Source organism: Schistocerca serialis, chromosome 11 (genome assembly GCF_023864345.2).
Source record: "Schistocerca serialis cubense isolate TAMUIC-IGC-003099 chromosome 11, iqSchSeri2.2, whole genome shotgun sequence".
Classification (NCBI taxonomy): Eukaryota; Metazoa; Arthropoda; class Insecta; order Orthoptera; family Acrididae; genus Schistocerca; species Schistocerca serialis.
Window position 1 is genome coordinate 97,857,456 of NC_064648.1, and position 12,179 is coordinate 97,869,634.

The 12,179-nt window shown below is 41.7% G+C and overlaps 1 protein-coding gene across 1 annotated transcript in view; it reads left to right on the forward strand.

The window, feature by feature from the left end:
* The window catches only part of LOC126427068 (uncharacterized), a 51,373-nt gene extending 46,356 nt beyond the window's left edge, over window positions 1-5,017 (forward strand). Inside the window, exon 3 of the mRNA XM_050089245.1 lies at window positions 3,993-5,017. Coding sequence (XP_049945202.1) covers window positions 3,993-4,949 — 957 coding nt within the window. The 3' untranslated portion in view covers window positions 4,950-5,017. The remainder of the gene's footprint in view (window positions 1-3,992) is intronic.
* The last annotated feature ends 7,162 nt before the right edge of the window (window positions 5,018-12,179 follow it).

Here is a 12,179-nt window from a genome sequence, read left to right on the forward strand (position 1 = left end):
TGAGATAGGCCTCTACATCCTTACATTTTTCCTCTAGCCATCCCTGCTTAGGCATTTTGCACTTCCTGTCAATCTCATTTTTGAGACGTTTGTATTCCTTTTTGCCTGTTTCACTTACTGCATTTTTATATTTTCTCCTTTCATCAATTAAATTCAATATTTCTTCTGTTACCCAAGGATTTCTACTAGCCCTCGTCTTTTTACCTACTTGATCCTCTGCTGCCTTCACTACTTCATCCCTCAAAGCTACCCATTCTTCTTCTACTGTATTTATTTCCCCCATTCCTGTTAATTGCTCCCTTATGCTCTCCCTGAATCTCTGTACAACCTCTGGTTCTTTTAGTTTATCCAGGTCCCATCTCCTTAAATTCGCACCTTTTTGCTGTTTCTTCAGTTTTAATCTACAGGTCATAACCAATAGATTGTGGTCAGAGTCCACATCTGCCCCTGGAAATGTCTTACAATTTAAAACCTGGTTCCTAAATCTCTGTCTTACCATTATATAATCTATCTGATACCTTTTAGTATCTCCAGGGTTCTTCCATGTATACAACCTTCTTTCATGATTCTTAAACCAAGTGTTAGTTATGATTATGTTGTGCTCTGTGCAAAATTCGACCAGGCGGCTTCCTCTTTCATTTCTGTCCCCCAATCCATATTCACCTACTATGTTTCCTTCTCTCCCTTTTCCTACACTCGAATTCCAGTCACCCATGACTATTAAATTTTCATCTCCCTTCACAATCTGAATAATTTCTTTTATTTCATCATACATTTCTTCAATTTCTTTGTCATCTGCAGAGCTAGTTGGCATATAAACTTGTACTACTGTAGTAGGTGTGGGCTTCGTATCTATCTTGGCCACAATAATGCGTTCACTATGCTGTTTGTAGTAGCTTACCCGCATTCCTATTTTCCTATTCATTATTAAACCTACTCCTGCATTACCCTTATTTGATTTTGTGTTTATAACCCTGTAGTCACCTGTATCAGGTATGTGTACTAAATTCCACTGCAACCTCTCTGGTAATCTCCTTTTTAGTGTACCAATCAATGTCATTTCATCCAATGGCCTGTCAGGGTGCGCTAATTTCTTAAGCTGATTCTTACAAAACTCTTTCAGTATACCGGTCCTATTGCTATAATTTGGACCATTCAGAAATTCACTTTTAATTCTGCCTTATCTGCTTCCGATCAAAATTTATTTAAAAACTTTTTTGAAACTTTGATATGTTTTCCACTGACTTCAATTTAGATTTACCCACAACAGAGCTTCACATCCAGGAGATCTTTTAACGAATTTAATTTTTTTTTTATTGTCACTCATGCCTGACACAAAACTATCTCTCATTGGTGCTAAAAATCCACTGGATGTAAATTGTCTGATGGAAAACTTTTGATTGGAATGTTGGACCACGCAATATCATTGTTTGAATAAAGATTCTTATGAACACAGTTTTCCTGAACTACTGAAGTTTTCTGATTTAAAACATTTACTTGAGTTAGCCTACTGCAGTATCTAAATTTTTTTGATCCAAATGACTAAAGTTCTAGCATAAAAAAATTCTCGGTTTACTTGCCGCGTCAAATTTGGATAAAATCCCAAGCTTTTGATGATTGCCTCTGTCATCTTTGTCAGGGGTAAAACTGACGCATAGTCATCGAAAGCTCGGGATTTTATCCAAATTTGACGCGGCAAGTAAAGCGAGAACTTTTTATGCAAGGACTCCGTCGTGAAAGACTTCGTAGTCATACTAAAGTTCTATTCCATTTTTTATTCTACAAACTTCTGTTGAACTCTGACATCATTAACATTCTTCTCCTGTTGTGAAGGTTGTGCAACTAACTCATTTCCCAAAACAATAAATTTACTTCCCAAGACATTGACTTTTTCATTCACCCTTTTTAATCCATCTGACAGCCCATTTTTTACCTCTGAAACTTGATTACTAAGTGAGTGTATTTGGTGTTGTACCCTGTCCATTTTACTATTGTTTTCAGACTGTTCTGTTTTCATTTCCTCTTCATTTTGCTAAAATCAACTGCAAAATATCAGTTTTAACTGTTTCTTTGCTGACTATACTTTCACTTGGTTTAAACATGTCTTGGCTGTGTTATACAGCTTTCACATCTACATCACTACTACCCTCATCTCTATTCATTTTCCTAGTAATCACACAAGCCCACCAAAAAATAATAATAATAATAATAATAATAATAATTTCACAAATGATTTTTACTTATCTTTTCTGATATCCTTCGTCGTAGTTGTCAAGTCCTCTTTCAATTCATCCAGTCCATCATTGTTGATATCATATGAAATTCTTGTCACTGCTGATCCGACTTTCGTGAGCATATCTCGGATCTTCTTTTGTTGCACGATTGAAGTTCATTTACATTTTTATGTAAAAATACGCAAATAATTGTCCTCTCTTCTTCTGCAACAGACAAAACTTTATCAGTCAATAGATCACGTCTGATGCCCACACTTGTAATGCTACCCTCCTACACATCATTATTAAAATTCTCTTAGTCTCCCCATTCTTTTCGAAAGCTTCAAGTGATGTAAGATATACAAAAAAAAATTTTTACTTAGCTTCATTATCTCGTTGTTGGCCCCAAGTCTAGTGTCTAGGGTTACATTCTTGCGGCTGAACTTTTGCCTTAGTGGGTTACTGATAGCTGAATAACTGATGAAGATTTGCCTGTTGCTACGAATATATTTTTATTTTATCCCATTCTTCTAAATCACACCAACTTTACAATTTTCACTTCTATCACACCACAAACTACATTATTAGCGGCGAAATCAAAAACACATCTGATTCCATCAGAGGCATGCCCACTACTCCTTACATTCTGTGGTACCCACAGTATTCCAAAGTGTCTACAAAGCAAAAGAGTGTACAAACTTTCTTGACCAAAGAAGAATCTTCTCTAAAATATATCATTATTTTGTAAATGAATACACTCTCCGGCTGCTATATCTGTGATGATAGTATATTTCATGCAGTATTTGCTCAAAACACATTTTTTTCAAGCAATGTAGCTTGAAGGCTGATTGCACACTGGACAACACATAACATGTGGTGAAGTCACACAAAAAAATTACACATCATGTTTCAAGTGTCTGAACACAGGGATCTCATGCTTTGCTGAAACGACTTTACAAGTGTCAGGTTCTTGAGCACTTTGTTTGAACCAACTCTCCTGATGTGAAAATGTTCATGTAAAATCTGATATACTGCTTTTTTGACAAATCTTACTACATCAGCAACCACACAAATACTCAGGTGACAGTCTTTTGGATTATATTTACAATTTTTTTCAATGTTTTCAACCATTGTCGGTGTTGGAAGGTCACCATAAACGTGACTCATCTTCAATCTTTTCTCACCCCTCTTTGAACCACTTAGACCATTCAAAAACTGGAGTGTGAAAGGGATATCATTTACTCCTATTTTATGCAAGAATAAGGCTCGGTGGCAATCCCTCCAAGTTCACTCAGAATTTTACATTAATCTGTAGCTCTTCCCAAATTTTTTTCGACAGGCAGCAGATACACAGTCTGACATACAGATGCCACAGCTCGAATGAGGGGTTGGCAGGTGAATGGCTAATTGGAATGGAGATTGGAGATGTCACACAATTTGGAAGTGTAGTGTCTGACATTCGGGCCTGCGCTGTTTGTCTGTTAAACAACCAGCCCAGTAGCTTTTTCAGTGAGACCTGTGAAGAGGCAGCAGATCTTTTTAGTAGCAGATTTCTCCCTAATTTACTCGAACTTGACTGCCATAAGCACAAATAGCTTTAAACAGTAAAGTGACTGTCTGCTGTTAATGCAATATACAGATGCTTTCTAAGATTTGCTCGTATTTAGATACTGTACGCCGTGACGCATTCCACGTCTCTGAAGGAACTCCTTCTTGACAGGATCTGTGGAACATGATAAATGAACTAATATTAATTTTGTGTTGTTACTCCCATTTCAGGTGCGTGAAGTTAAAAATGACTTTCTGATGACCCCTGGTGCTGGAATACAGCACGGAACAGATGTTGACTTTGTCAGTACTGAACTGAGGGTGAAGGATGAAAGCCGTACTGCAGGAAACCGTACCGAAAGCTACAGTGGATCGGCAAACGGTGCAGATGTTTCAGATCGTACAGACAGTGGAATTTCCATGGGGACAGTTGAAGTGGGAAAAGAAACCACACTTTCCACAGTTGATACACAAAAAGAGACCACACTTCCCACAGTCGACACAAAAAAAAAGACTGCACTTCCCACAGTCGACACACAAAAAGAGACTGCACTTCCCACAGTCGACACACAAAAAGAGACTGCACTTCCCACAGTCGACACACGAAGAGCGACTGCACTTCCCACAGTCGACACACGAAGAGAGACTCCACTTCCCACAGTCGACACACGAAGAGAGACTGCACTTCCCACAGTCGACACACGAAGAGAGACCGCACTTCCCACAGTCCATATACGAAAAGAGACCGCACTTCCCACAGTTGATACACCTAGAGAGACCACGCTTTTCACAGTCGATACACGAAAAAGTAGTTCAGTTTCCACAATTGATGCACAAAAAGAGATCACAATGTCTTCAGTTGATACACAAAGAGACACCTCAGTGCCTAGAGCTGCAGGACAACCGAGCTCACAGCCCACGGTCAGTACCAGTAAACTGATCCTGTGGCCTACCGTTAAGAGGAGGATAGAGGCTGTAGAACGCAGTGAAGAGAAATATTCTGCTTCATTTACTGGCGATGACGAAGAGGGAGACAGTGAGAATCAAAACCAGGAGCAGGCAGAGTTTTATGATAAAATAAAGCAATTTGGAGCAGACGATGGCACGAATGCTGCACAGAAAGTGGCTTCCATTTTTGGTGTAGCACTCACCTTGGTGCTCACGTGGATTTCCGTGCCACAAATTTAAGAATGCGTACCCAAATAAGCGTTAAAATAAATAGTTCAATTTCCTAATATACATTTTCTTGATGTCTGTATTGTGGGGCGTTCTGTGCCTGTAATGTGCTGAAAGTTTGTTTATATAATTAATTTTTATATGAAATTTTTGGGTTTGGTTCACTGTTTTAATAAAAACTGAATATCTCAATAAAGTTATTTGTCATGTCATACGTGCTGTGATAATTTCTGGTAACTTTCATTCTAGTTCTAACATTCCCGCCTCAACACTTACGTAATGAAAAATGTAAGTATTTTTAAAAAGTTAGTAGCAAGTAACCTGTATTAAAAACAACACCATGTGCAAGGGATGGAGTCGAGACATCGTAAAAAAATATAATTATTATTCTTCCACTGTATGTAAATTCTCAAATTGGTGCAAGATAATCAGGTCCAGGGAGACTGCTGCTCACAACTTGACTCCATACGGTTGAAATTTTTCACTCGATTCTCTTCAGGTACAAGTCATACAGACCATGATGAAAACAACAGGACCCAGTGGCCACTACAATGTTTGTATAATTAATTAATCAAAAGAATTATATCGTAATTTTATATTTTGCTAACTTCAGTACTTGTGGTGCCTTCCATTGGTAATGCGGGGAGTCAATATGGTGTCGGCACACCCATAGCCTTGATTATAGCTTCTACTCCCACAGGCATACATTCACTCAGGTGCTGGAAGGTTTCTTGGGGAGTGGCAGCCCAGTCTTCACAGAGTGCTGCAATGAGGAGAGGTGTCGATGTTGGTCGGTGAGGCCTGGCACGAAGTCAGCGTTAACATCCCAAATGTGTTCTGTAGGATTCGGGTCAGTACTCTGTGTAGGCCAGTCTATTACAGGGATGTTATTGTCGTGCAACCACTACGGCATAGGACGTGCATTATGAACAGGGGCTCGATCGTGTTGAAAGGTGCAGTCGTCATCCCCGAACTACTCGTCTACAGCGGGAAGCAAGAAGGGGCTTAAAAACATCGATGTAGGCCTGTGCTGTCATAGTGCCTTTTAAAACAACACGACCACAGCATAACACCACCCCCTCCGAATTTTACTGTTTGTATTACACACGCTGGCAGATGACGTTTACCGGGAATTCGCCATACCCACACGTACCATCGGATCATCACATTATATACTGTGATTCCACACAACGTTTTTCCAATGTTTACGCTCCTTACATCAAGCAAGCCATTGTTTGGCATTTACTGGCATGATGTGTGGCTTATGAGCAGCTGCTCGACCGTGAAATCCAAGCTTTCTCGCCTCCCACCTAACTGGCGTAGTACTTGCAGTGAATTCTGATACAGTTTGGAATTCCTGTGTGATGGTCTGGGTAGATGTCTGCCAATTACGCATTACGACCCTCTTCAACTGTCGACAGTCTCTGTCAGTCAACAGACGAGTTCGACCTGTACGCTTTTGTGCTGTATGTGTCCCTTCATGTTTCCACTTGACTATTAGATCAGAGACAGTGGCCCTAGGGATGTTTAGGAGTGTGGAAATCTCGCCTACAGACATATGACAGAAGTGACACCCAATCACCTGACTACATTCGAAGTCTAATGACGACTGAGGTCGCTGATATGGAGTACCTGGCAACAGGTGGCAGCACAATGCACCTAATATTAAAAACATATGTTTTTGGGTGTGTCCGGATACTTTTGATCAGATAGTGTACAGGATGTATATTGCCCCATTTTTCATAAAGTGTTTAGTATATTTTGAAATATTTGGTCTACAACTTTGCTTCTGCCCTTGTGCAGTAGACGCCATTAGTGGAAAGTAGAGGTGCAAGTCGTAGGTCGTAAGTGTCACACAGTAATCTTAGGCATTTGAGAAAATATTCGTCGATTTTTTTATTGTATCTAGATGACTGTAATGTGTAATATGTCAACTTGTGAGCCCAATTCTCGTCATCTGCGGCTGAGACTCATAAAAAGCTGGGTAAGACCTACGGTGAGACTCCTGTTAGTGACAGAACTTTGCAGAAAATGGTTTCCATGCTTCAACAACGGTGATTTTGACGTTGAAGACCGGCACGGTTGTGAAAGAGAGAAAGCTTTCGATCTACTGCAACCGACGGGAACAATCACAGGAGATCATTATCGAAAGCAATTGATGTGTTTGAAAAAAAATGGTTCAAATGGCTCTGAGCACTATGGGACTCAACATCTTAGGTCATAAGTCCCCTAGAACTTAGAACTACTTAAACCTAACTAACCGAAGGACATCACACACACCCATGCCCGAGGCAGGATTCGAACCTGCGACCGTAGCAGTCCCGCGGTTTCGGACTGCAGCGCCAGAACCGCTAGACCACCGTGGCCGGCTGATGTGTTTGAGCCGATCACTGAACGGCGACAATACAGCGATAGACATGAAAAGATGATTTTGCAGAAAGACTGCATAACCCCAAGTCGAAAATCCTGTCAAAACATACTTGGAAACGTTGAAATGGGAAAGTGTGCCCCACCTGCTGTATTCTCAGGATATTTCTCCCCCTAACTGCCACCTTTCTCGATCGATGACACACGACCTAGCTGATTAGCACGTACGGTCATCTGAACAAGTGCAAAATTGGATCGATTCACGGCTCCTCTCAAAACTTACTTTCCATATCCGGAACTAGACTTCAGTCTTCCAAAAATCAGCAGCCAATATGGCCTTGTCATTTGCCTCCCATAAGTCATTGATTGTGCAGGGCTGGTCTAAATATGGACAGATAAGCAGGTGTCGAGGATCCTGGATGGAACCACACAGACAGAAAGTATTCTCATTCTCTTTTAGGAAACCCCAATGCTGCAGGTTTGTCTTGCACTTTGGCACTTCTACCCTCATACGGTTTAGGGTTCTCCAGACTGTGTATGGTAGGTCTCCGCCAGGCGCCAGTTCTTCTTTTACATCTTTATGGGGGTTTCTCAGGTCGATTTCCCACCTTTTCAAACGATTCTCTGCAGCCGACGCTTCCAGGGCTCGGGTACGTGACAGGAAACTCTTCCTCGAACAAAGCCGTCGGTCAGCAGGCTGGTGTCCATATAAAGGGTGACGCATGTCCTTTTCTTGCTTGGATTTTTCGGCTTCGGCAGTGATGTCACGTCGTATGTTGGGCGGTGCGATCCCCATGATACTTACTTTACTTTTCCGTGTCCAGATCAAATTTTATTTTTCCAATAGTTAGCCACCGCTACGGCTTTGTCGTTGGCTTGTAGCAAGTCACTAAAACTGCAGGGCTCCGGCAGTAGTCGGCACATGAGCAGATGTGCCTCATCTTGTACCTCTCCACATCCGCAACGAATGTTGTCATTATAGTCAGCAGTCCCCACTTGCACAGATTAGTTTTGCATCTGGGTACACCAGACCTCAGCCTATTTAGTGTTCTCCACACTGTATAAGGAAGTTCGTTTCCAGGTGCCATTTGCTCTTTTGGTATTATCTGCAGTGCGGTTTGTTCATTCTCCCATTTACGAACTCTATTATCTTCCTGTGAACCGTCAAGGATCTTGGTTCTTGCAGTAAAGCTATTTCTAGACTTAAGCCTCCGAGCCTGAGTGACGTGCTCATTCAGTGGGTGTCGAGAATCTGTTTCTTTCTTTGTTCTCTCAGCGTCTGCTGCCACCTGCCTTCTGAACTTGGATGGGGCAATTCCAGCAAGTAGGTACAAATCACCCGTTGGTGTGGGTCTGAGACAGCCTGTAACAATTCGCATCGTCTCATTTACACTTACATCAACCTGTTTAGCATGTGCAGATGCTTCCCATACTGGCGCTGCATAGTCTGCTGCAGAAACACACAGAGCAAGTGCTGATGTTCTCAGTACTGATGGTTGAGCTCCCCATTCATAGTTTGTCAGCCTGCGGATGATGTTATTCCTGGAGCAGACTTTAGCCTTGGTGTTTTGGCAATGCTGCTTGAAGGAAAGCGTTCTGTCAAGTACGACCCCAAGGTATTTAGGTGTTGGACAGTGCTTTATCTTCTTACCTTGCCATGTAACGTCGAGCTCCACTCCAGCATCTCTATTGCGCAGATGGAAAGCTCATACTTGGGTTTTGTCAGGGTTTGGCTTGAGGTGATTGGCGTCGTAGTATTGAGCCAGTTCTTCAAGCGCTCTAGAGAGATTTCCAGATGTTGCATCCAAATTGGGCCCCTGGACCACCACAACTGTGTCATCAGCATATACGAACAGTCTTGCATCTTGAGGTATAGGTTGGTCATTAGTGTACACATTACAAAGGACGGGAGAAAGTACACTTCCTTGTGGTAAGCCATTCTTCCGCAGTCGCCATCTACTGTTCTTACCATTTAGGGAGACGTAAAATCTTCAATTCTGCAGAAGACTATCAATAACCATCGTCAACCTACAGTCCCCTGTGAGGTGATATAATTTGCACAATAGCTTTCTGTGGTTTACCGTGTCGATATAATTTGCGCAATAGCTTTCTGTGGTTTACCGTGTCGTATGCAGCAGTAAGATCTATGAAAGCTGCTCCAGTTATTAATTTTTTTTTCAAACCCGTCTTCTGTATTTTCGTCAGATTAAGTATTTTCCCACAACAAGATCTTCCTGGCCTGAAACCGGCTTGTTCCTTTATGAGCTTTCCATCTATAGTTTCTGCCACCCGGTTGAGAATCATCCACTCCAGTATCTTATAGAGATCGCATTGAAGTGACACTGGTCTGTAACTTTTGGGGTCCTTTATCTCCTTGCCAGGTTTTAGTAAAGCCACCACTCTCGCCAGCCGCCATAGTTTTGGAATATTCAGCTCTTTAATACAAGTGTTCATCATTTGTAGTAACCAGTTTCGAGCTTTGGGCCCAAACTGTTTTATCTGTTCCATTCTAAGGTCATCAGTTCCAGCGGCCTTATTCAGCTTCATGAATGGCGTCTTCCAGTTCGGTTGCTGTGAATTAAGCATTGAGGAGTCCGTAATCTTTTTGTTCTTGGGGTGTCACTCTTTCCCCATGGTTAAGTACATCTTGTGCACTGGGGTTGCCCTCAAGCATCCGGTAACAATCCATGCCATTTCATTCACCGCGACATCAACTTTTCTCGCGTGTGTTGATGCAGACCGTACTAGAGCGGCGTATTCCGCGGCTGACACACTGAGTGCAAGGGTTGAAGTTCTCAGGACTTTTGGGTTTGCACCCCAGGATGCGGCGGTTAGTTTCCTGATGATGTTGTTTCTAGTTGAGACTTTTTCCCTTGTGGCATTACAATGATGTTCATAGGTCAGTGTGCGATCCAATGTGACACCAAGATATTTGGGTGTTTTACAATGCTCGAGACGTTCACCTCTCCATATTACATTTAATTCACGATTTGCCTCGCTGTTCTTTAAATGGAATGCACAGACGTGCATCTTGGAAGGGTTCGGCCTTAGGTGGTTTGCCTCATAATACTGGGAGAGAGCTTCCAAGGTTCTGCTCAATTTCTCCTCTACATCCATAAAATTGTTACCTTGGGCTGCAACTGCAGTGTCATCGGCATACATAAATTGGCGCGTGATGTTTGGCACTGGTTGGTCATTTGTATATATATTATACAGAGCTGGTGCGAGGATGCTTCCCTGAGGTAGGCCATTCCTCTGGTTTCTCTACCTGCTCTTCTCGCCCTGGAGACAGACGAAAAATCTCCTATTATGCAGGAAAGTAGCTGTCAGTGATGTTAAATGATAATCTCTTGTCACATTATATACTTTCCTAAGGAGCCTCCGACAGTATCATATGCAGCTGAAAGGTTTATGAATGCCACTCCCGTGATCTCTTTCCTCTCAAACCCATCCTCGATATGTTGGGTCAGGTTCAGGACTTCACCTCTCAAAAGATGCCCAGTTTATACACTGCGGGATTTTATGCTGCCGTAAAGCTAGGAGCAAGAGTGGCCAGCGACGGCCAATACTATTAATCGTAAATTTTTTGTAAGGTTTTCACAATGAAGTCTCGAACTTCGAGAAAAAATGGCAGAAGCAATGTGTAGCATAATGAAATGGAGAATAAATTTACTCATACCTAAAGAATAAAGAAAGTACTCTGATTAAACCAAACTAAGGAGGATGCTATTTTTGAAGTTCTTTCGTTGGTCCTATATAAAATGCTTTCACATAGCGAGCAGTTCGTTACTTCCGCTTTTTAGATGAGATTATTAGATTACATTAGTTTTTCGTTACATAGATCTGTGCTGAGGAGATCCTCGTGGATGTGGAACATGGTTTTTTTTTTTAATCTGAAATAACAATATTAATAGTATGAGTATATACAACACATCATTTGTTTCTATTAAAAAATTCGTCAATGGAGTAGAAGGAGTTGGCCACTAGTAAGTCTTTCAGGCTCCTTTTAAACTGATCTTTATTTGTAACTAAATTTTTTATGTTTACTGGCAAATTATTGAAGATGAGTGTTCCTGAGTAGTGGACCCCTTTTTGAACTAAAGTAAGTGCTTTTAAGTCCTTGTGCAGATCATTTTTGTTCCTGGTATTGTGTGTATGAACTGAGTTGTTTGTTGGAAAAAGAGATACGAGGGCAGTTCAATAAGTAATGCAACACATTTTTTTTTCTGAAACAGGGGTTGTTTTATTCAGCATTGAAATATACCAGGTTATTCCCCAATCTTTTAGCTACACAACACTATTTTTCAACGTAATCTCCATTCAATGCTATGGCCTTACGCCACCTTGAACGCATACGCCTGTATGCCTGCACGGTACCATTCCACTGGTCAACGTCGGAGCCAACGTCGTACTGCATCAATAACTTCATCATCCGCGTAGTGCCTCCCATGGATTGCGTCCTTCATTGGGCCAAACATATGGAAATCCGACGGTGCGAGATCGGGGCTGTAGGGTGCTTGAGGAAGAACAGTCCACTGAAGTTTTGTGAGCTCCTCTCGGGTGCAAAGACTTCTGTGAGGTCTTGCGTTGTCATGAAGAAGGAGAAGTTCGTTCAGATTTTTGTGCCTACGAACACGCTGAAGTCGTTTCTTCAATTTCTGAACAGTAGCACAATATACTTCAGAGTTGATCGTTTGACCATGGGGAAGGACATCGAACAGAATAACCCCTTCAGCGTTCCAGAAGACTGTAACCATGACTTTACCGGCTGAGGGTATGGCTTTAAACTTTTTCTTGGTAGGGGAGTGGGTGTGGCGCCACTCCATTGATTGCCGTTTTGTTTCAGGTTCGAAGTGATGAACCCATGTTTCATCG